This window comes from Notolabrus celidotus, chromosome 6 (assembly GCF_009762535.1).
Source record: "Notolabrus celidotus isolate fNotCel1 chromosome 6, fNotCel1.pri, whole genome shotgun sequence".
Classification (NCBI taxonomy): domain Eukaryota; kingdom Metazoa; phylum Chordata; class Actinopteri; order Labriformes; family Labridae; genus Notolabrus; species Notolabrus celidotus.
In genome coordinates, this window is record NC_048277.1 from 32,989,101 (window position 1) to 33,015,007 (window position 25,907).

Here is a 25,907-nt window from a genome sequence, read left to right on the forward strand (position 1 = left end):
CTCATTGGTTTGTTTTCTGAAGTCAAATGGAACCCTTTTTTTTTTTTAACAGACACCATAATTTACAAAATATCCATCAATCATTATTAAGAAACACTTCAAACTAGCAAATGAGACAAGAAAACCATCACAATTATTTCTAACTCATGGAGAAAAGTAAAATAAAGGCAAAGGAAGGAGCACATTTTGAGAATAAAGTTGCACATTTGTGAGAGGAAAAAAAAAGCTTGCCAGAGAACCTCATCGCCTCTCTTTTTTTCTTCATCAGACTCGCTGCCTTGCATCATGCCTGCTAGTTTGAGCCTATTAAATAGTACTTTTTAAGTGGATTTAACATTTGATCATGCATAACATTTTTAATAAACTAACATATTCATTAATTTCACTTAAAGCAAACCTACCTGATGAAGTCATGTTCTCTACTATTACACCTCCTTAGTTGGTGTGTCAATTTTGTGGATATTACTCATATCATTATTATTATTATTATTATTATTATTATTATTAATAATAATGTATTCATTTTTTATGATTATTATTACTTTTCATCCCCCTACAACAGGGGTGTCCAAACTCTTTTCAAAGAGGGCCACATTTGATGTTGTCAGATTACCTCAGGGCCAGTGGCTCCTACTGAGACTTAGGAATCATAAAAGTTATATATGAAATCTCAATTTAATAACAATTATTTTACATGTTTTCTCAATACATCAGTAACTAGGAAGTCCTCAGTTCTCCACAAGCCATGTAAACATTAGCAAACTTTATCTTCTTCTGGAGGAAAATGTTTTTCATTCGGGTCGGGCAATGTGGGAAAAATATTGAATCATTATTTTCACGATCTGGATTTCATCACACTTCTTTTTCATGTTGTTTTTAAGACTTTTCAGACCAGCAGACAACATTTTAAGAACTAAATAATTATTTTACTGCGTTCTGAACAATTTTAATGCACCACATTTGGCCCTTTCTGCATAATTTCATAATTTTGATCTTGTCTTGTGTCCTCTTTTGTGTCTTCTGAACTTTTAGTGTTCATCAAGGACATTTTCACATCATGATGAAAACATAAATTTGAAAGCCTGTCAACTTTAAGAGTTCTTGTGTTTCTTCTTTATTGCCGTCTTGCAGAATTCCCAGTGCTTTGGCTTCATACAGGTAAGTCCATATGAAGCTGTTTGAGACGTTTCTGGATTGACTTTAGGTTTGTTTGTGCGCTTAAAAGAAACTGCAAATATAAGGATGATTCAGAGGTGATTAATTTCTATGATATAAATAACACATTTTAAGATGGAAACTTGGGGGCCATAAATAAATGGACCTTGGGCCGCGTTTGGCCCCCGGGCCGTACTTTGGACACTCCTGCCCTACAATGTCCCTAATATGCAATCGTGTAAACCAGACTAGTACTGCTCTAAAGTTAGATTTAATTCCATAAAATACAGGGGCCCATAAATAGGGCTTTGTGGTACCCCTCTGTTAATTTATGATGCCAAAGAGATACTATGATAGCTTTATGTCCTCCAAAACCTCCACTGGCTTCCTGTCCCCCAACGCATTCACTTCAAACTCCTCCTCCTGACTTACAAAGCCTTCCCTCACCTGGCCCCCTCCTATCTCACTGACCTGCTTAACCCTCACAACCCCTCCCGTGCTCTCCACTCCTCCGATGAAAACCTCCTCTCCCCAACCCTGTAGGACCAAGCACCAAACCTGGGATGACAGGGCTTACTCCATTGCTGCCCCCGCCCTCTGGAACTCCCTCCCTAAACACATACGCAACTCCACTGACCTACAAACATTCAAATCCCAGGTCAAAACTCACCTCTTCAGAAATGCTTTTAACTGTTAAAGTTTTTATATCCAATGTGTTTCTAATGTGTTTCTTTTATTGTGTCTCTTATTGTGTGCTATTTGTGAAGTGTCTTTGAGTTCTATGAAAAGCGCTATATAAATAAAATGTATTATTGTTATTATTATTATTATTATCTGTCAGGAATTCGCCCACTGCCCTAACTGACCGAATGGGTCAAGGTGATGCTTGAGCTAACTGCATTGAAAATTAAGTATTGGAGACAAGCTTTGTTTTAGGAGCAAATCAGAAGGTTGGGCGTTTAATCCCAGGTCCTGCTGTCCACATGCCAAAGTGTCCTTGGGCAAGACGCTTAACCTCGAACCGCCCCTGGTGGCCGTGCCAGTGTGTGACGAGGATTAGTTAATACTGATGGGTGCTTCACATGAGTGTGTGAATGTGGTGTGAATGTGACATGTTATGTAAAAGCGCTTTGAGTGGTCAGAAGGACAGAGACAGCGCTATGAATACAACCATTTACCGTTCTGTTTTCCAGTTCAAAATTGAAAGAAGAGACCGACTTTAACCACAGCAAGGGAAGTATTCGTCTTTGTAGGTTTAGTGGAGATTCACATCTATGTGGTCATGAGATCATAGCTGGCCTAAATGTCACTCAACGCTGGTCTTGTGCTGGGACAGTGTCTTGTTTGAAGTAGGAGCTTGGGAAGTCTAAAAGGCCTTCAAAGAACAACAAACTCTCCAAATGCTCACTGCACAGGGAAGTTTTGTTGGACACTTATACATTCGTCCAGGCTGGAAAACATTCATTTATAGTGTTCAAAGTAGATCTGAACTTAGAGCACTTCAACCGTATATGAAAATATGTGGAATAGTCTTTGTGTTTGTTGCCCCTGGATGTGCTTGTGTTGTGTAAACGCAATAAATTACACAAGGGTGTGCTTAACCGTGGAAGTATTTAAAGAAGGCTAGAGGGCTAGATATTGCCTATGTGGTTATTGCTCCGTTAAAACCTGGTCCTGGTGGAGCTAATAAGACTTCCAATTTGTGGTTATACACATTTTGGGGAGCTGAAACAACACAATACACTTTGGGCTCAGTGTGTGAGATTAGAGGAGTAGAATTGAATAACTACAAAAGGTAAATCAGTCAGGTCATTGAACTAGTGTTTCTTAAATGAGACCAAAAGTGCTGAATTCTCAAAGTGATTTCAGAAAAACAAAAAGTTCAAAGCATTAAATCTCATTAAAAAAATGCAGTTTTGAAAGCCAGAAACCAACAAATGCTTCAGGCCACTACTGGTTAAACTGGTTCTGTCTTCAAATTGCTACAAACAGTTTGAAACTTGTACATCCCTTTCCTAAAGGCATGTTGGTAATTACAGTCACCCCATGTGTTTGCACTGCAGCTGAGTTATTTTGTGAAAAAAGCAAATGTTTTCAAAGTGAGTGTGGCCCAGCTTTCATTCCCAGCCTCACTTTTTACCAAAAACACACAGGAGCCATTCAACAACAGTTGGATACGTGTACTTTATTCATATCTCATATATGTTTCTTTACATTTATACAAAAATACAGAATACAGTAGAGTTTCCACCCAGAATATCAACTGGGCAATAATTACATTTGCTTTTTGGCACCCAGACTTCTTTCCTGCCCAGAGCCATTTGATTCACCCTCAACGTGTGATGCGTTTGATCACTCGAGCCCTAAAGCACTATTCAGAATGCAGCTCTGCTTTATCTCAGACCACACAACAACCCACATAATAACAGTATTCAAGGGCGGTCATTCTCTCAACTAATGCATGAAATGTGTCAGCTTCTGGCGTCCATGCATCAGACATTTAGACTGTTTGAGGCTCTCATATAGACAGGAAAATGGGAGACCATGTGTTTCTTTTTTTTTCTTTTTTTTTCACAGCTTAGACCTGTTGCAGCTCATGATATCTATATACTATGTATAAAAGCAACTTTTGACATAGTTTAACCTTTATTTGTCATTTTTAAATGTATTTTATGTATTTGTTTTGCTAGACTAGCTTGTGTCTGACAGAATACTGGACATTGCATGTAAAAGTCTTTATGTAGAGAAGCAAAATTGAAGATGATTGAAGAGAGTCTCAGGTCTGAACTGCCTTTGTAATTCAAAAATGCATTTTTGAACAGAAACAGTCAGCTAAAAGCTTTCAACTATAGTACTTTACCACACAAGTAATATTAGATATTCCAGCTAAACGTATATGAACACCAATGTGGTATATCTTATCTAACACAGAGTCAGCTTTAAACTGAGTTCGCAGCACAGGGAACAAGCAGCCATTAACAGAGTGTTCTTCAAAAATGCAAGTTTGAATGAAGATAGTATCTCGCAGTTTAACACAACAAACAATACTTGACCACACCAAAGAATTCCAGCCAATGACGCTGAAAGGTACGGTTGCTCTTAACTATATGAACACCAATGTGGTATACTTTTTTTTTCTTAAACACAGATTCAATTTTGCACAACATACTCTTGTCTCCTATAAGAAAAATCCCAACACACAGTCCGAAATACACATGAAACAAGCAGAGTTAGTGTTTCCTAAAGGTTACAAAGGCTAACATGTAATGCGTGGAGAGAAATGTCACAACCACTGCAGTTTTCTCCTCCTGTGGGGGTTTTCAGCACTGCTTTCTCTGGAGACTGATTCAGAGGAAATATAAGTGGGCACAGGTCAACTATCAAGGTTTGAGTTCCTCAAGAAAGGACAGAGAGAGATGTTATCTTTTCTGTTGTTGCTTTTTTTTTTGTGGTGAGATAATTTTAATCTGCAGGCTTTCAACATTTACACACAGAGTCAATCACACTATTCAAACAAGGCACAAAACCAAGCATGGACATGGTACAATGTAAGACCACAGACATGATAGAAATACTCAAACTAGATACAGAAATAGCTTTTATGTCCTGCCACTTCGTCGTTGTCAGCTAAATGCAGCATGGCGGCTTGATGGGAAAGGTCACAACCAGCGTGCCCTGTTCACACTCCTACATCTTAACAGATGGTTACATAATCTCCCTAATCATCTTGAAACCTATCATCCATTTTTAATCTACCTTACTCTGAAGTGGCAAGGCTTTGCAGGAGTCAGCCCCCTCTTAAGATGTTTTAAATCTTACATTTTTCTCCTCACAGCTCGGCTGTGTTATCAGGGAGGGCCTCCAGGTGCTTACTTATCAGATCAGAGAGTGCATCAAGGAAAGATAAGCCAGGGGAGAAAGGGGAGGGGAGGGGAGGGGGGGGGCACACTGGTTAAGTATTTCAATGGGTGCAAGAGCTTCTGCATTTGCTTTAGCTGTTTACCTGTTTTACATAAAGGCATATTAACAGTTTGGATTTGACCCTAGCTGAGACTCACCATGCGTCTTTAGAACACACTCCTTGAAAGTTACACGGTTTCATGACAGGGAGATGACATTGCACTTCCATTGACATTGTATCCTGTCGCAACTTTAAGGCAAAATTGATGCTGAGGATGGCATTTTCTATGTAGTAAGATTTGCAGATGGAAAACATGAAGATGCTTATAAATTTCATCCTGATACAAGCCTTAAATATGTCTTTTCTGTGTATAAAACACATTTTTTTGTCAAAAAAAGTTAGCTGCATCCATACCTCACATCTATCAGCGACACCATAGACTTTAGTTCCCTGGGGGTGGTTGGCAGGGCAGTGATAACAGGTTGTGATAGAAGGAGCTACACATCTGCAGGGACACTGAACATTGCTGAACGCAGTGGAAGCCTTGAGGCAGGGACACAGTTTAAGCTTTTCAGTCTGCATCTGTGCAACTTACTCTCAGATTTTAAAGTCAATTTGGATAAACAGCCAATTGGCTTCTTCTGATTATATATAATAGGCTTATCATGCAAATATCCAAACTGGTGCTTGACACAAGTGAAGTTAGTATGACGTTTTTTAAAATTCTTCATTGTGAGTTTTGCCTTGTTAGAAATATAAGTAATTTGAGGAATTGTGGTCTACATTTAATTCTGTAACAGCTCCGCAATGCCTTCAATTTGTTGTACTTATCTCAACTTGTTGGTTATAAAGCAAATGCTAACATTTGCTACAGAAGTCTGACATGAGTGTGGCACCTCTGTTCTGAAAACGTGTCTTCAAAGAAACATCCTGGATCCACGGAAGTCTCCCAGCAGGTTGCATGTTTAAGTGGTCTAAATGTAAGCAAGTCAAAGCAGCATATTTGTATTTAAGTGATTGTTCTTCTATGTAATGCATTACATGTAAATCCCCCGAGTCATACAAGCCAACGAGAACATCTTAGGAGGAAATATAACTTGGCAAGGAGTAGGGTGTTTGGGTTCATGATGCATTAGTATAGAAGTTGTTCTTTATATGTGACCCATTAGTAAAGGTGCTTGTAAATGTTGGTTAAAACATTTCAGTTGTATAGAAAGCAGCAGCTCAGTGCCACCGCCAATAAATAAATACATCATACACCTCTGCAGGTACATGCCTAAACCAGACAACATGACTATATCTTGGAACTACAATGTTCAACATTATATTCTTTGGGAAACCCCGAACTGAGAGGAGACTGTAGAGTTGTTGAGGATGCGGTTAACGTAAGGGTCACTGGAGGTAGTAACTCGTGCCTTGGTTCATTCCAGAGATAAGTAGTGTCAGTCACTTTCTGCCTCGTCAATGAAGATGAACTGGTGGGCCCAAACAAACAGAAGCTGGCTTTACCAACTTGCTGAGCGGTAAGCAATGTTCTCTCCAAAAGAAGTCATGAAGCAGCAAGGTTGTGGTTGATTCATGAAGCCGGAGGATCCGTTTTGGGGTGTGGTGTGGGGGTTTCTCTTTGCCAAAAACTCAGTCTTTTTGAAAGCATGGGGTAAAATGCAGTCTTTCGGGAAAAGCAAGCTTATCCACATGCTATCAGGTGTGGTTTAACCAGAAGAATCACGGCATATTGTCTATCTGCCATCGTAAATCTGGAGAGCAGTCAAGAACAGGCCTTTTAGTACAGATATCTCACTATGGAATTCAGCTTTGTGTTCATCACCGTTGGACAACAGGAGAAGAGAGTAGAGCCCTGTGAGGAGGGGGAAAAAAAAAAAGGTGTTAGAGCTCAGTATCAGGTAAAGAAACAACAACAAGATGATTTTCTGTTTCTCTGATTGAAAGAAAAGTCTTACCAGTTTTGCTGAAGAACATTGAAGGGTAGAAGTGTTACACCGTTTCAATAACGTTCAACTTGTTCCTTTAAGAAAAGACAAAAAGGCAAATAATTAGCCACTCAACTTCAGTTTCTAGGATTTGGTGTCATAGTCAAGAAACATATTGGTGGTGGGGAAAACCAAATATTCAAACTGTTTACAATCAGCACAGGCCTAGAGTGGCCTTATATAGATACTGAAGGTCACACTAATAGTAAAATACAGATAACTAATTTCCTAGTCATGTAAACTGAAATTTAAATTGACGAACTGACTCATCTAAAGGTAAGAAGACACTCAGAAAACAGTCAAACATGAGCACATTTATTTAACATGGCTAACAGGATCGAAGAGTCTGCAAGCAAACAATGTTAAATTGGTTAGCCAAGAGTGGCAAAAGGTAGCAGAGTTATCACTACCAGCCTTTGGCCCTCCTTGCAGGTTATTGTCATAAACTGTATAAAACATGGATGTAGTCTCAGTCACCCATTGGTTCCTGAAGCTGAGTTTTGAAGTCTATGGACAGCAGCCACCATATTGGTCAGCCACCAACTCGGTCGAGGTAGATGGCTGTCTAACATGAGTCTGGTTCTGCCTGAGGTTTCTGTCTGTTAAAAGGAAGTTTTTCCTCGCCACTGTAACTAGCTAAATGTTGTGATGTGCAATGCTCATGATGGATTAAGGTGGGGTCAGACTGAGTCTTATCCTGTCTTGAAGTTGGATCTATGTCATAATTTGACATAGAGCGGTCTAGACCTCCTATGTTTGTAAAAGCGACTTGAGATAACATTTGTTGTGATTTGGTGCTATACAAATAAAGATTGATTGATTGATTGATTGATATTGGAAATGCTGAATCATCCTAACTTTCAGTCAACCTAGCAAGAGGTAAAGGGCAAGTCAGCTGTACCTCTGCTTTGCAACATCTGTAACCTAAATATCTTCAAAACTGCTCAGTTATAAAAAAAAATTCACCACCCAAATAGTGTGTATGGATAGACAAATGATCTATTCAGACCAAAATCCTTTTTGTGTACCAGTCTATAAAAATGTTTGTTTTTGCTGTTAAGATGGGCTTTTTAGAATGGGTGTGTATGTGGCTTCCAGGGCTTTTGCATCAAGCCTCAAGTGGACACTCAAGGAACTGCAGTTTTTAGCACTTCTGCATTGGCTTCACATTTGAAGACAAGAGGTTGCCGCTTTGTTAACTTAAACATCCCTGGTTCTGCATTGTCCATTTAGCCAGAGACAGCTTACATACAACTTTATCTCCATGTTCTAGATCAAAGTATTGCAAAACCGCACCGTGCTATGAGATGCCATCTGTTATATATATTTGTTTAAATCTGAGAAGTAGGGGGAGAATTATAGCTTTGTGGCAGAGGCCATTAGCCAAGCTACAGCCCTGGCTAGTGGACTAAAGTTACTTTTAATCCTCAGAGACCAAGACAGCTGGTGGCGGCTACTTGTTCTTAAATGTTTGATAACTTTTTAACAGCTAATCCTATCAACAAGCTTTAAAAACTCAGTTACAGAAGACAGTCTCAGCTTTCCATTGATACCACATGTACCACATTGTCTCATTCAGCGTATTCAAAATAAACTCAGGAGAGTCTGGCGCCCCTAATATTGGTCTAAGTCTTTAAGGGTTAATCCTTTTCCTGAAAAATTAAGAATAACATGTTAAGTTTCACAAAGCAGTAATTATGTATATGCAGATTAATCATAAACTAGTTTGGAGGAAATTTTAACAAGTTATGTTTTGTTTCTCATGTCTTCATTTTTTTTATATGTTTGCTTTTTGCTTTTATTTGTTTTAACAAGTTTGTGTTGTTTTTTTTGGCCGCTTGCAGGTTCCCACCACAGCCATGCATGTTTTCATTTGTTCTTGATGTGATTAAATATTCATGCTTTTTTATTTTGTATTCAAAAAATACAAAGTAAACATTCCTTTTATACTTTATGACTTCCATTGTGTAACAGACAGCAGATTACAAAGTGGGGATAGTTCTTTGTGAACTTAAAAAGCATGTGAAGGAGTTAAAAGCTTACTTTTCTGATATTTCAGCATTTAGAGGAGGTGCAGTCCCTTCTGTTCCTGTGAAAAGTCCACCTTCTCCAGGATTCTGTTCAAGGTCTTCCCCGTTCCTCCGTGACCGGAGCTGTTCAAAAGATAGGAAATCATTTTATGAATCCTACATCACCACAACACAGCCCACACAGCGTCTGCACCTGAAGTTAAAAGGTTGTTGCCGACTGTCATAAATAGCATGGAACAAAGCGGTATCTCTGACAATAAAATGGGCCACTTAAAAACAATCATATCTCTGGAGCCGTTCAGGTAGTTTAATAGCTTAGTGTCTTGCATCAAAGGTCAGCTTACCTTCCACACGAGCAGGAATACCAGAGCTAGGAGTGGAATGAACAGTAAGGAGAGAAGGCTTCGCTCCACCACCTGATTCAGGGTACTCTGTTCATGACCTGGGACAAAGGAGATAGATAGAAACAACGTTACTTTCCACGAGGACTGGATTTAGGAAAAGCAAACAAAACATGTCTTAGATTTGACCCAACAGATTTTAGTTCATGTGTGTGGCATCTTTAATCTCTTAACAGTGTTTTAAACGGTTCACCAAACTTGAAGTCCACACTTTGATTGAATTTGAGTGTTTGTTTTCTGACAGACGTTTCAGATCAGCATTTTTTACATTTTTTGCAGGCATCACCAGTTCAGTTATCAACATCTTGCTTTTCATGACACATGGCCGACTCATGACTTCCAAAGAAACAGTGAAACAATAAACTGCCTTTAATAAAACACTACAATCGCAGATTAGCCAAAAGATCCATTTTCAAACTTGCTATCTTTGAATGTCATTTTGAAAACAGGTGTTTGTAAAGCACATTAAAAAAGTGAATTAGCCTGGATCAATATTTCAAGGCATCTACACTTTAGTATCCCTGATTAAGAAATTAAAAAACACTATCCCTGAAGTTGAACTGCTGCAAACAAGATGTTTCATCCTTCACAGGAAAGTCGCCTCTCTTTCTGACAGCATGCTCTACAGGGTTCCAGGTTTCCACCACATCACTTGAGTGTTATCTCAAAATGCACCATGACTGGATCCCTGATACAACCACACAACACTATGAAATAGCAAATTATCACAATGGCAAACCAGTCATACACTAAAAGTTAGATGGTGTGTTAAATGGAGGGTTATTGATGGATATTTCCTTCTCTTGCATTCAAAGATTTCAGACATTCTGCGAGCATTTTGGTGGATCCTTATTGGTTAGAAATATATTTCAGATTCTTTCTCTCCCTTTAATATTTCAGATTGGTGTCACAGTGACATGCTGGTGAGTACACATCTCAACTCTTCACCCTTTCCCTCCCCTGAAGATGAAAGTGATTGTGCATAGTTAACGTCAAACATCCAAGAGAAAAATATGCACAGCACATTTCTGAGTGGAGCGTTCGCATGTTCTCGTCATCCTTCCGTGCAGAAAACCAGACAGGTACAAAAACTAAGATGAATAGTTTCTTTAATGACTTATTTCCTTACATGTGACAAAGTACTTGACAATGCGCCTGTTTGCTACTACTAATTGACAGTACGTGTTTTCATTTGATAACTGTGATCATAAATAAACAAATGGTGACATGAGAAGAAGAGGAAGAAGTTTAAACCACATGTCTGTGACATTCTTTTACTGCATGGCCGTTAGAGAACAGCCATTTGGCAGCAAACAAGACAAGACGTGAGACCTAAGTCGTGACGAGGAATTTGCTCTGCAGAGCATCAATAATGAAGTGACAGCAGCTCTGGGGAAATGGGCTGATTTGCTCAACAATGTGGCAAAAAACTGTAGCCGGCAAAAAGCTGCCACTTTGACACTCCAGCTGGGCTGGTTTTGAAACCTGATCACAGACTCGACACTCGTTTACTCAGAAATAGTGGGAATTGCAAACTTACGCGGAGTGCAGCCTGTTGGACACTCAGAGGTTTGACTGCTTGGTGTGGGTGATTCTGGCAGGAAGGAGAGACAAAGTAGAAGAAGAGATGTGGTGGTGAGTTCAGGGTTATGAGAAGAGACATGCAGAAAATGAGAGGAGGTTTATAAAAAAGGGTGGAAAGTTAGTGCTGTATAATGAAAACATTTCTTTGTCAGGTGCTAAAAAGTCTACTCAACACTGCTCTTTTTTTTTTTTTTTTTACCCCCCCTCCCTCCTCCACACAAATAAAAGATCTGATCCCACCACTCTGGCAAAGAAAAGCCAAGCGCTTGGGAAGATTGGAAGATTGCTCTGTAATCAACACGTATACAATCAGGTTTCGGCCCTTTTCTTCCTTTCACATGCGCCGCCTGGGGACATCTTCCCTCAGTCCTGTGACTCAGCCGTGTCTCAATGGGTCGTCTACGCACTGAGACTGTTTTCAGTTTTTATCGCGCAGAGTTCTTGTGAAGGAATAATGGTTCCTGGATTAAAAGCTTCTCGAAATGGCCACAGGAGATGTGTCCTAAATAGAGCCCATTCACAATAGTCCAAAGAGGGTGGCGTGTTTTAGTTTTTTTTTTTTACAAGAAAAAGTGAACTTGTTCCTAGAATGTTCATGTCTCTGAACTGTGCGTGAGGTGTGACCTACATCATCAGATGCTACTTATGCTTTCTAAAAACAAACAATGATTGATTTAATGATTCTGTCCTTTTTGAAGCACTGAGAGAACCAGGGGATTTAGATTGTGTGGATTCATCCTCTGAGGTTTTCATACATCCATAACTCACGTCTACCTCAATGTGTGGAGAGACTGCTGTGAAACTTATTTGTCATCCTCAGAGCAATCCAAAAACTACTTAACAATCCATCATGTATTTCACTAGAATAAAAAAGAGATTTCTCTAGTTAATCCACAGACTGACGTGTAAATCATTTTCACTGGAACTACTTCACGTTCCCATGGTTCCCAAATCATATTTCATAAGCTGCTGATCTCAAAAAACTGAAGCATGGCGAGATTTGAGGTAAGTGGGAAAATATGCAATCTTTATAGCCATCCTAATAAATCTTGATTTCTGGCTGGTGTTAATGTCAGACGGTTGAGAACAATTTGTTCTGGATTATCTGAGGCTTTAAAAGATCACAGATCACACTTTGAGGCTGGATGCCTTTCAGGTGATCTTACTTGTTATGAAAGATTCATTCTGTTCATATTCATTCACTCTCTGATGCTCATCATTACCAAACCCACAGTTATATATTGAACTCTTCATTTCACTCAGGAAGAGTCGTGAGATTGTGTTCTTTTGAAAAATAGCTTCACCTCATCTCATCTACAGACACAAAATTAAGTGTTGTGCTTGAGTCTTGACCCTCCCACACTTCATAAATATGGAAATCAAAAATGGGGAAACTAAAAACATCTGTCTTGTCCATGGAAAGCTAGACTAACTATCTGATCTCTAGCCAGTCTAGTCCTTTTATTTCAGCACTAAACCCGGTGATGGAACAGACACGAGTTCCCAGTGTGCTCGTCTTTTGTGAAAGTAAAGCATTTAAATGTCAGTCAAGCTGTTATGAAGGGCCTTTTCTCCTTAAGATTTACAAACTACAGCTGTGTACAGGTTTTGTTTTAACTCCTCTCAGCCTCTTTTTGTCTCCGCCTGGTAAAAACTTTCTTCTCTCAATGTTTTGACAATGAGTAAGCTTCAATTATTCTGCTTTTATTTCATTTCTACACATTTATCTGCAGTACACAGAAGTACACAAAGGAACATCCAGAAACATGCCATGAAGAAGGCTGGAGAGATGGATACAGGGATTAAAGTAAGGCGCTATGCTGAGTAAAGCATAACGAAACCTCACTGACGTATTTACTCAGAGAACATAACCTGAAGCAGAGTCCTCTTCTTCTTCTTACCCCAAATGAACAGCAGTCATAGAAACAAACACGACCTCCCAAGCTGCACACAACCACAGCTCTGTACTAATACCAGTTTATGGCGCTGTAAACACAGCAGCAACTCACAGCAGGGACGGAACTATTAACTACTTTCATTTTCAGATATTACCACATCAAAGGAAAACGCTGGCTTGTCTAAAGCCCGGCCTGACCACCCAAATAAACTCATTACACATGGATTTATAATCAACAGAAACAGCTGATCCTCATTTAAAGACAGAGGAACCAGCTCCTGTTTTTCATGCACTAACACTAAATACTACATTTGTAAATTATCATTCATGTTCAAATCTCACACACAGTACGCCACACTTATCTGTTCAATGAATGTTTGGTATGAATGTGCTGGAACAAGTAACATTTTGGTTCACTAGAATAGCTTGTTGTGTGAGTTATAAGGGCTGGATGATTTTATTTATAACTCAAAAATGAAGAACATTAATAAGATAAGGTCATCTAAATCAGGGGTTCTCAAACCTTTTGGGGCCAGGGACCCCTTACAGGTAAGAACATTTTTCAAGGACCACCTCATAATTGTAACATAGATTAAGCACATGCTTACTACCATTTGCACTTGTAGATGTCCTTGGAACTATTTGTATTGTAACTTATAATAATAATAATAATAATAATAATAAATAATACATTTAATTTATATAGCGCTTTTCACAGAACAGAATTTGTGAAGACACTTCACAAATAGCACACAATAAAAGACACAATAAAAGAAACAAGTTAGAAACACAGTGAAAATAAAAACATTAACAGTTAAAAGCATTTCTGAAGAGGTGAGTTTTGAAGTGGGATTTGAATGTTTGGAGGTCAGTGGAGTTGCGTATGTGTTTGGGGAGGGAGTTCCAGAAGGCAGGGTAAGCCCTGTCGCCCTAGGTTCGGTGCTTGGTCCTACAGCGTTGGGGAGAGGAGGTTTACATCAGAGGAGCGGAGAGCACGGGAGGGGTTGTGAGGGTGAAGCAGGTCAGTGAGATATGAGGGAGCCAGGTGATGGAGGGCTTTGTAAGTCAGGAGGAGGAGTTTGAAGTGAATGCGTTGGGGGACAGGAAGCCAGTGGAGGTTTTGGAGGACAGGGGTGATGTGATCACGGGAAGGGGAGTGAGTGAGTGAGTGAGTGAGTGAGTGAGTGAGTGAGTGAGTAGACGGGCAGCTGAGTTCTGGATGTACTGGAGTTTATTGAGGACTTTGGATGATGAACCATATAAGATGCTGTTACAGTAGTCAATTCTGGAGGTGATGAAAGCATGGATCAGGGTTTCAGCTGCAGCGAAGGAGAGTAGTGGGCGGAGTTGGGCGGTTTTGGTGACGTTAGTGACATGTTTTTCAAAGGTGAGGTTGGTGTCAAAAATTATACCGAGGTTTCTAATATGGGTTGATGGAGTCAATCTAAATACTTCAGACCTGTTCCACAGTGATAGACAGAAAACACTTCACCATCTGTTTTTCTGGAGGATGTATTCCTCTCTCTTTCACTGGAAAAAGTATTTAGTTTTGTCCTTATATTCCATGTGATAAGATGTCGCCAAATGGTCCTCATCTGTATATATGCTGTTTTTAATGACTCAGCACAATTTAAAAATGTATTAGAAATGTATTATAATTATTTCACGGACCCCCACGCTATGGTTCGTGGACCCCCAGGGGTCCTAGGACCCCACTTTGAGAACCACTTGTCTAAATGATCCCTGAGTCCAGACCATAGACTGTTTAAATAATGGACTTGGTATCCTTTATTACACCCATCTGTTCCTGAGCGCTGTTTTGAAGCTAATCGTCGCCGGGAGCCATATTGGAAATGCTAAACTTATCCAAAAGAGTGACGCAAAGAGGCGGGGTTTGAGCCTCCTAGCCAACAGCTATGTGTTCCCGCCTATCAATCAAGTCAGTCATGTCCTTATTTGGGCAAAACTTGTAATCTTAATATCTTCATCAGAAAAAAATTCACCCCTGTACGGTGTGTGCCGATTAGCTACATAGACCGAAGCCGTTTTGAACCAAGCTGTAAACATGTTTATTAATGCTGCAAAGATCCCCTTGTTTGAATGGGTGTGTAGGTGGTTTCCTGTGTTTCTGCAGCCAGCATCAAGCGGATTCTTGATGACTTGCAGTTTATAACACTTCCTCATATGCTTCATATTTTGAGACCAGAAGTTGCCGCTTGGTCCAGACACATTCCAAGAGTTACACAAACATGATTACTGTTACCCTTCATCACATGCTGTCACTTACATCCAGACCAGCATCAACAAGTCAGTCACATGCAAACAACACAAACAATAAATATTCACCTGTTAAATATGCTTCTGTTGTTTCTGTGTATGATGTGGTGGGACAGGGAGGAGGCTCACAGTCGTCTGAATCTTCTCTAATCTGTGCAGCTAGAAGGAAGTCTTTGACAAAGTCAAAATACCGCGCTGTCTGCCACCTCTCTTCGCGGTAGTGGCACTCAAAGTCGTACATAATCGGCTCCTGCACAAACACACACAGGTCAAGGAAATGAGTACAGCCTCCAAGGAGTGAAGTTGAATGAGTAACTTTTATTATAGGAAACAATGACACACTGTTTGAGTGTTCTTGAGAGAGGAGGAAATAACTTTTGTCATAAACATGCTGGCCATGTGTGCAGTAGGGTTGAGGTTTGGACATGCTGATGTTTGTCTTTCATGCAGCGTGTCGTTAAAGCTGTAGCAAATTAACCTTGTGGGGAATCTATTTTGAACATTGTATGACATGCTTTTAACATTTCTGGGTTAATACTGTATCATAAATGTGGTCTATATGTCATCTAGATAGTGTGTCCTTTACACTGGTGTGACCAATAGACCAGTATAAAATGCATAGAGACTTTTTTTGTGTGTGTGATCGTATGTTTGTATCAATTATATTCCAGATTTTACAGAATTACCTAGTGGAGGCCTGAAAAGAGCAATTTTAGATATTCTTCTGTCCTCTTTTTCAGTTTTAACATAGTTTAAATCCACTCATACTAGCATGGAAGATGTGTTTTCATTGCTTTCAGATAAAAGTATTTAAACAGTGTTGCAAATCTGTAAAATGTATTTTAAATCTCATCCAAGCATGTTCATTACAATGTCTGTTTTTGTAATTTGACAACATTCAATAGGTTGAATCATGCACAGACTTACCACAGACCCTAAGTTGAGCCGTAGTTCTTGGAGCATTTGAACGAATATGCTAATATCTTTTCTGTTGGATGAAATGTTTCCAAACTTGTGTGCTAAATCTTTCAAACTCTCCTCCAAGTAGAAGACGTTTAATTTTACCCAACACATCCCACCCTGGAAGAGAGGAAACAGAGATACAGCACAACATGAGCAATGACAAAGACCATGGGATCATAATAGAGATAATAATGTGCTAAACAGATTTACTAAAAAATTAAGACATAAAAAGTCCAAGTCAGGTTTTACTTTCTACTGCTAAGTCATGGGGGTTGATTTATTTGAACAGCATAACCGTTTGAAGGTCAGCCAAAGTTTGGGATGAAGGTGTAGCTGAGGAAAATCAGTCAATTAAATAAAGGGTGTCTTCCCTTTCAAAAGTGGTAAAATTTTAGTGTTCAAGAGACCCTGTTGTTTGAAAATACAAAGGTGTCTACTGAAAGGCATTGGAAGTGTGAATATGCCAAATTTCCCACCCATTTGATCTGGTCATGAAATTATGAGAATTCCAAGTCACAAGCCAAACAGGACTAAAAGAGATGCTTATTCCCCGTAACCCACTGTGGAGCGGACAGCACAATATCTTACCTCTTCTCTTGATACGTAATGTACAGGAATTTTGTAATCTTTCGGAATATTTTGTCTCTGTGAAAAGAAAAGAAGAATATACATTCAAAATTAAATTACAGAAGTGAGTACACAATCAAACAAACCACACATGGCACATGACAAGTATGCGTGATGAGCTGATATTCTGTGTTTGCTGATGTTTGTTTTCAGTTTTTGGGTCTAACTGACTAATAGGTACAAACTGTCTGTAGTCACTCAAATCAAATCAAAGTTTGAGAACTTGTTTTAGTCACAGACATGCTCAGATTGTCATTAAAAATGTGTGACAATAATAATAATTGATTCATAATAATTGATAGGTTTTGTATAGAGCTTTTCTTGGTACTCAAAGTTGCAATAAAGCAAATAAATGAAACAGAACAAAGACAGAGGTACAGGGCAGGAGAAGTGGTTATGTGTTGTATGCTTTTTGGAACAGGAAGGTCTTGAGGTGGTTTTTAAATGACTGGAGTGAGTCAGAGTTGCGGATGTTTGGAGGGAGAGAGTTCCAGAGACACAATGTGACTGAAATATCACTAAAGGAAATGACACACTGCATTGTGCTCTTGAGTGACAAAATTGTCAATATATCCAAGGACCAGAACAGATCACCATGAAATCAGCTCCATCATAGCAAATTAGTGAGTGATGTTGGAAAATCTTGCTTATATGCTTACACCGTGTGTGAATTCATCAGAGTGTACGTAGTTACAGTAGAGCTGGGCGATATTAAAGAAGATGTTATCACAATAAAAATCAAATCATTATTTCTTTTAAATTTTAAGGCAGATTTTTGCTCCTGAGTGAAAGTTGAAGACTGTTTCTTAGCTTGTATCTGGATTTAGTTTTCTGATTAGCTTTTTAAATCCTTCATTTCTGACGGTGCTAACAGGAAGCAGGTCTTTTGTGTAAGATGAGGTTTTTGTGAAGTTTTAGTTTGTAGATTCTTATTTTTCTCTGGTTTGCATAATCAGATGTATTAATCAACATCTTGAAAGTATATGTATTGAAGTGTATTAACCCTCCTGTTACCCTCAAATTTACTAACATATGTTATCCTTTGGGTCAATTTGACCCCAGCAATTTAAACCTCCAGAAACGGATTGTTACCCAGGTTTATGTTTCAGGTACTTTATGTTTCTTTTAGGTTATAAAAATGTATGTTATAGTGACCTCAATATCATCCAAAAACAACTAAAACAAATGTGTATAAAATATTAAAATGTCTTGTGTTTTATACAGCTGAAACAGCCTGGGGTCAAATTGACCCCAAGGAACACTGATGCGTAATTTCTCCTAACAGGAAATTTGAACATATCAACATTTTAATTTCATGTTTTCCCAGTTGTCCACATTAAATGAGGAAAAGTCATGAAATATGAAGCCAAAAAAAATTATGTGAATCATTAATTTAGAGACTTTAAACATTGAATGGGGTCCAATTGACCCCAGGAATAATAGGAAGGTTAAGTTAACAGTTAACATTGAATCAGCACAGTGTCAGACTAACGACTCTGCTTTGAGCTGGTTGGTTTTGAGTTTTCTTTTGTGTTGCTGTCGCTCGTTTCACATATTTAAGCCCCGCCTACCTCTAACCCTGTGATGTGATTGGCTGTTCAATGCCGTCTGTCTAATGTTGGGTCACAACTAGTGTTTAAGGCACATTAGCGTCCCCTCCCTTTCCAGTGGTTGGGGGTTGTAATTACAGGTTTAAATATATTAAATCTTTATTAAACATTTGTTATATTTATATTGAGAAGGATTATATCATGATAATTATTGTACTGAATTATCGCCCAGCCTTAAGTTACAGTGCTGTATTCAGTAGCACTAGCACTAATACAAAGATCGTATTGAAGGTGGATTGACTTGCGGCCCTTACCAAAACAGCGAGTCTCGAGATGTCATCTGTCACTGGGTTGACGTCAAATTTACTTGAATGTATCCCAAGAATGAAGAACAGCAGTAAATGGACACAAATCCGTATCCAACTCTGTGGGCAAGAAGAGACAGACATGACAGTTAGTGATGACCGTAAGATACATGTTTTCATTACAAGAAATAATAAATGACACAAAATTGTTTGAACATCCTGATAATCATTGTGTAAGGGACACATCGACTCAGCAAAAGGTTTGTGTAAGTCTTTGACCTGAAAAGACCTGGGATCAGACTGTCACACCCAAGAGCTATTAGCTTTTCTGAACCAGTTAACACATTTAAAGACTGCAATAACTAGTTCAAAGAGTCCCTTTCAGCTGTGCAAATCAATAAGGCTGTACTGTTACAGCTAATTTTACGGCAGCTTAAAAGCGGAACCGACAAATGTTGAGTAGAGTTCAGAATACTGGCCAAAGTTCCCGAAGACGATACTGCCAAGTAATTTACAAGGACACACTGCTGAAGAACTCACAGCACTTATTACAGCAGTATTCAGTATTGGCTTGAATTTACAAACAACCTCAGATCAGGGTCGTATCTGTCCTACATTAGAGTCTGGAGCTGTCATCGAAAGCAAGTTTTAGCATGAGAAGCACTTGCAATCACACTAACAAAAATACAAAAGCACATTTGGTTGTCAGCTCTCTCTGTAAATGGCTGTCAGCTCTGGAACGCATTACCCAGGGATGTAAAATTAATCCCAGATATTAAATCCTTCACAACAAAGTTTTAAGTGCACTCAACAAATCTTCAATAAAGCAGCAGGTACTGTGGCCTCTTGTGGGCATTGTCTATCTTAGCTTGCAGAGATAAGGGCTGTTCTCAATTGTTTCATTACCTTTTGCAATTTAACAATTATATGCTTCATAAGTTTTCATCCTTGTAACTTTCATAGCAGACAAAAGGCAAGGTGCTCATTAAAACATTAACAATGGCTCCTTGTATTCAAGTCCTCCCAGCTGGATATGACTGGCTCACTGTCATCAGTGTTGATGGTGAGCCATGATGCACAATACAAGGACCCCTGTAGGCTCCTTAATGGTGTTTATCCATCATGATGAGCTGGTAAGACTTTGATCAGACATTTGGAGTGGCATAGTTGCTTTTTTCTTGATTCCTCTTCCAGCTTGGATCTATTTTGTCAGTGTATCCATTTAGGGTTAAGGATCTCTTTGAGGGTAATGTTGTCTTTGTTTTTATTCGGTCAGTGGTAATCACACAGCTATGCACCATAAGACCTCTGGACAAAGACTGGCTTAATAGATTAGTGAGTAAATGACTTCAAATAAAGCCAAATGCTAAAGTAAACATCCATCCTTTCATACACGTCACAGGAGCAGCTTGCAACGGACAAACCAGCAGCTTTACCTGGTCAGACCTGCATGTTTCAGACCACCGCGGAGTTGTCCTCAGCTGCTGAAATGCAGCTGGCTTATTGCAGACTCTTAGAGCCGTGAGAAATGTAAACTTCAGATAAGCGACAGTCATGTTGGAACTATTGATGTTGTTGTGACTTGCAGGCATTGTTCTGAAACTATCAAATATCATATGTGTTTACACAAGATGGAAAGCAACCGTTGCTGACAGTTGGATTTAATTATTTGAAGAATTGAGACCTGGATATCAATGTGTGAACCTGTTGTGTACAGTAATCTGATGCTTTTTGTTTAGTCATCACACACCGACTGCCAAGAGGCTCAGCTTGCAGAAAAGGAGTTTGCCTACGACTGTTATGAAGTTTGTCATGATCTTACTGCCTGCAGGTGAATGACACAAATATGTATAATCCTTGGTGTACATATTTAGAGTCCATGTAGACCCTGAGCCACAAACAGCTTAGCGAGTGAAAATTACCCCATGGAAATGTAGACCACCCGCACCACAAAGGAGCAGTCACCCATGTGCATGAGGACAAAATCATACAAACACGTGGACAACTTCCTGCTTTTGGTTTCAAGCTATTTTGCAGATTGACAGTTGGTGATGGCAGAGCGCCAAGAAAGAAAGCATTGCGCCAAGAAAAGGCAGGGAAGAAGACTGCTAGGCACACAAACAAGGCTGGGAACAATGCATAACTTTAAAAAAAGGCTGAAAAAATTTGATCCCAGATGTTTCAGAAGGATGACAAGTCCGTCAATGTGATTGATGACGAGCGAGCCTTCAGGTAAGAAAACACTGACTGTGAACATACAAGGAAACACACTGAGGCATCTTCAAGATTGGTTTCAGAAATGAGGAACTAGAGCGCCTTTCCCATGATTGGCCTTCGTGCATTGTGCATTAACAGTTGCTATTATTTGGCTAACACCTCACCTGTGACCATATTATGCAATGGACTAACAATTCTCCTCTTAACTGAGATTAGTTGGGTCAGAGCCCAACCCAATACAATTCCTCAACTTTGAAAGTGAACCTCTACTTTTGTGAATAAAGCTTTGAGTGCTTCACAAAAAGCACTCAGTGAGAGGGATAAAAAGATCATAGCCAGCTGAGCCGCCTCTAATCTCAAGGCACTTTAACCAGTACAACAGGATTGTGCTCTATAGTTTATTTAAGCAACGGTTTGATGTCCAATGCTTGTTGTTTTGCAGCAACAATTACACACATTCATACTTCTGCCGCCTACATTTTCTCTGAGATTTAGGTCTGTCATTTGCAAATCTCAGAGGCAAAGTCCCACACCCACGTTCCTGCTGTTGCTATATATTTGTCAAACAGAGCCACAACAGGAAGAGAATGAAACAATGATCCATCAACAGCAGGAAAGGCCGAAAGGAAAAGCATCCATGTAAAAGGGCAGATGGGATGATATTCAATTACGTTGAGCTTCTGCAGATACACCAAACTTATCATCTTTACATCGCCAGCAGGGACGTTAAGAAAGCAATGTCAGAGGACAGAGATTAGGGAAAGTCAAATGTGTACATAAATGTGCAATTCATCACTGACTGCGACAGCCTCTTCTTCTCAGGAAGCACATTTGTTCAGGAAAAATATACTCAGAGACCTTACAGTACAACAGGTCAGGCGTTTGCAAGTAGCTGCACAAGTTGTTCAGCAGTGCAAAACTTGACATTTGCCCTCAAAAACATTATTAAATTTAATAGATTTCAGTGATGTGTTACTCACAAACATGTAAGCCCTAAGTGCTGGCTATCAACCCAGGGAGACAGTGGCAGATGTCTTCTTTTTTCTTTGCATGTTACCAAAATCAGATTTTCAACTTTCTTGAATCAAATAATATCATGCAAGTAAAATCTAAATTATGTCTCTGCACATATTTGTGCAATCATTCATTAATCATACATTTATTGGATTACTAGGGTACTTTCAAGCCATCAAAATGTCTAGATATTTCTGAATGATAGTCTTGCAGATTTATGTCTTGCAGGGATAAGATAGCTATTCATACTGCTCAAGAAAGAAATTAGATACTATCCATTTTTTAATTAGAATCAAGATCTCTACATGCATGGAAGCCACTCAGTTCCAATGTGTGCTGAATATCCACCATTGACTGTAAAAAGCAAGGATGTATTCACCCATGGGTTTCTCAGGCAGAGTTATGAGGCCTATCATTGGTGGTCGCCATGTTGGAAATGCTGACTCAACCTTTGGGTCAACCTACCAAGAGGCAAAGAAGTGGACTTAAGGGTGCCTATCAGTCAAGTCAGCCATGCCCCTATGTGTGCATGACTTGTAACCTGTTAAAGTTAGATAAATTAGCTATTCAGACCAAATATGTTTGTGTAACCAGGCTGTAAACATGCTTATTTTTTCTGTGGAGATTAGCTTTTTAGAATAGGTGTGTATGTAGCCTCTGGGGCTTTTGGATCCAGCCTCAAGTGGACACTTGAAGAACTGCAGTTTTAAGCACTTCCGAATTAGCTTCATTTTTGAGACTAGAGGTTCCTGCATGATTTCAACACATGCACTCCTCATTTACAGACTTATTGGTGATTACCTGATGAGTCATGGATAAAAGAGATGCCTGAAATTTCACATCAGGAGTGGCAAAGGAATGTTGTGATTCATTTAGAGATGGCGAAAAACCCAAAGTTACTTTCTCAAGTAATGCCACCTCCCTGAATTAGCTTAATTTTTGAGACTAGAGATTCCTGTATGATTTCAACACATGCACTCCTCATTTACAGACTTCTTGGTGATTACCTGATAAGTCATGGATAAAAGAGATGCCTGAAATTTCACATCAGGAGTGGCAAAGGAATGTTGTGATTCATTTAGAGATGGCGAAAAACCCAAAGTTACATTCTTAAGTAATGCCACCTCCCTGAAAGATCCCTGGATATTTTAAACCTCTTTATTTTATCATCAACCTTGTTGTTTCACACCTGAACTTATCAAATGAGGAACATTCATATTGATCTGTTTTGTCTACTCTGGCCTGACACGTGTTACCCTGGCTGCCTTTAAAGGGCTTTAGTGGAGGCCGTGTCATATTAAAGTGAATCACATTGGAAAGCTGTAACTAATGCACAGAAACCTTGAGGAAAAAATGGATCCATGTGGTCCCAACATGTGATCAGATACCTTTATATCAACTATAAGCCTAGAATTAATGTCTGGATTCAGTGGTAGAGCTTTCTAAATCTGGCTTCAAGCTGCAACAAAGCAGCAGGGTTGACTGTTTACATTTATTACCAAGCTTCAAAGACACTTTCACTGCCTCTGCTTTCAATGAATGGGAATTTCTGTCGACACTTTCACCGACACTACCCTTCTTTATCCCTGCAAAGTTTGTTTAACCGATGAATCACTAGGTGGTGGCCGCTAATGCCTTCACGTCAAACACCATCACTTTGCTGTCATTATTATCTTAAACCTTGTGGTCATCCCTGTAGGGGTTTTTGCGAGAACATAAAGGGGCCAAGTAAACAGTGGTGTACACAGCAGGATGTGATAGGTTGAGTTGTTAAAGCGTTGTCGGCAGCATTCCCCGGGTCTTTACGAGATACACTCAGCCCATGGAACATGCCTGATGTTTATGGGAGCCAAAAGTTTTCACTACCAGTAAGTTTAAATCTCTGTGGAGCTCTTGGTGCTGACAGGTGGCTTTTCTAAAACACTTATCAACAGATTTTCATAACATTTGGTGAGCAGATTGGCCTCGGGGGAACATCGCAAGTAATCACATATTCTTAGTGTAGTCTACATCAGACATATCTGCAGTTAGATCTCTACTTTGAGCCGAGGGACTTCCAGTTTTTGGTCATATGATATCATGAAAGGCAGAGCTCAAAATGTTTGAAAGAAGAAATGTGTGCATATACTTCTGCAGCAATTTCCTATTGCTCCATTCAAACATAAAAGGAGTGTTTCCCTTTCTTTGAGCAAGTTGGTGAAATATGCTTTTCACTCACATGCAGCCAAAATAGTTTTAATATCTACACTTGAAAATAATACATTTTTTTGTGTTAAATCTTACACACTGAGCAGACATCCCACTAAGAACTCTCACAAAACCTCTGCTGACTGAGTAATCCTTTGGCTATCATCGTATTGATCCGCCTAGACCGTTCCTGTTGGACTTTGTAAAACTTTCACCTGCTATGTGCACCATTTGCAGCAACACTAATGGTACTTGTATCGATGTTTGCTGTCCTGTCGGGTTAAAGGCGTGATCAGACTGTGGATGAAGCAGATGTTAGAGGTTTGGTGGTCACATTCACAGCCATTTAAGATACCAAAGTCAGTGTGAATCCATCTCAGGTAGCAAAAACCAAAGCAAACGCATACACCCTCACTGAGCTGCCATATGGGGAGACCAAAGGATTTAAAAAAGGAAGGGAAAACTGACAATAGTGGACACACATGCATGCTCACTCCATGCTGTGAGCCATTTGTGTGATGGCTGTGTTAGCAAATGGCTATGTAAACAAACGTACAAACAGAAAAGACAGACCAATCCGGAGTGAAAATGTATTTTAGAGTCCCGCTTTACTCTGAGGACTCCTCTTGAAGCTTTAACTGAGGTGCAGTGGTAGCTATAGGCTAAGTGCAGGCTTAGTCACAGTTTTAATGCCATCATTGGATCATATTTAAATATTATGGGAACATTAGCATAAAAAAGCAAGCTAAGCTGTGGGGGATAGCATTATGAGAAGCCAGAAGCAATAGATCATGGTACATTAGGGGAACTTAACCTACATCCAGTTGAGTAGTTATTGTTGCCTGGCATATTTAAAAACCTTCAAAGCAAACCAACTTCATGAGCTCTCAGTAATGTTTGTAAAAGTCTGTTAGATGTATAATGTAAGGAGAGGGGTGTGTATTAATATGCAGATCTTTGATGTCTTGGTCCTGCATTGGCATTGTCCAAGCATGTCCTCTGCTAGGGGGTGTCTTTGGCTTTTGGTTCCATCCTCTGGAGCCAAAGCCAGTAGCTCGCTCTCCCTGCCTCTTCTCCTTGCTTCTTTGCAAATGTTCAACCCCCATCGCCCAGGAGCAGCTGAACGACCGCCTTGCTGACAAAACCAAACCTTCATGGCTTTCCAACCAGCTTCTTGGCCTTCTGATGCCAGTATGTTAGGTATTTCTGTTCATGGGCAGCTGTATTTTCACATCCATCAAAGTGTCAGTATGTAGCCAGGGTAAACACTGTATGACAGAACTTTTGCTTCTAACTTTTGAGCTATCAACCTATCAAAAAGGGTCATAATGCTTTTCAGGCTCATATCAAAACCCTGCAGAACTTTGGCTTGATTTCATTAAACACAAGGACAGGTAGAGACATATCTACCTTGTATTACACCTTTGTACAAGTCGGTATGTTGTTGTGGATGGCCAACAAGTTTAAAGTCTAGGAAAGGGTCTTTAAATACAAATAAAAGTAAATCAAGTCTTACCTGATATATTCAGAAACCAATAAAGAAACACTCATTGTATGGGAATCACCACAGCAGGGAACTCAGTGGTCACTGGGAATAAATGTCTCTTTCTAAAGCCTGAGGGTTTTGTAGCTCAATTTTGACATTCAAGGGAAATCCTGACAATCATTGTGATCGATATTTATTGAAATTTCTCACAATGTTTTATCCAAATACTAATCAAATACAATACTTAACTCTACTGCCACTTCACTTTGCTTTCAAACTATCTGTTAATGAGCAGGTTTATGCATGAGATGTTCTTTTGAGA

At 39.4% G+C, this 25,907-nt stretch overlaps 1 protein-coding gene across 2 annotated transcripts in view; it reads right to left on the minus strand.

Annotated features, from left to right (window-relative positions):
• Window positions 1-3,320: 3,320 nt before the first annotated feature.
• Window positions 3,321-25,907, minus strand: part of kitlga (kit ligand a) — a 36,859-nt gene continuing 14,272 nt past the window's right edge. The window contains exons 2-10 of one of the 2 annotated variants that reach the window (XM_034684873.1): window positions 18,691-18,801; window positions 16,788-16,844; window positions 16,164-16,316; window positions 15,306-15,486; window positions 11,019-11,072; window positions 9,422-9,519; window positions 9,091-9,200; window positions 7,018-7,082; window positions 3,321-6,914 (exon numbers count right to left, since the gene is read on the minus strand). In XM_034684873.1, the coding sequence (XP_034540764.1) occupies window positions 7,052-7,082; window positions 9,091-9,200; window positions 9,422-9,519; window positions 11,019-11,072; window positions 15,306-15,486; window positions 16,164-16,316; window positions 16,788-16,844; window positions 18,691-18,801 (795 nt within the window). In that variant the 3' untranslated portion in view covers window positions 3,321-6,914; window positions 7,018-7,051. The remainder of the gene's footprint in view (window positions 6,915-7,017; window positions 7,083-9,090; window positions 9,201-9,421; window positions 9,520-11,018; window positions 11,073-15,305; window positions 15,487-16,163; window positions 16,317-16,787; window positions 16,845-18,690; window positions 18,802-25,907) is intronic. The other variant, XM_034684874.1, reaches the window with a different exon arrangement.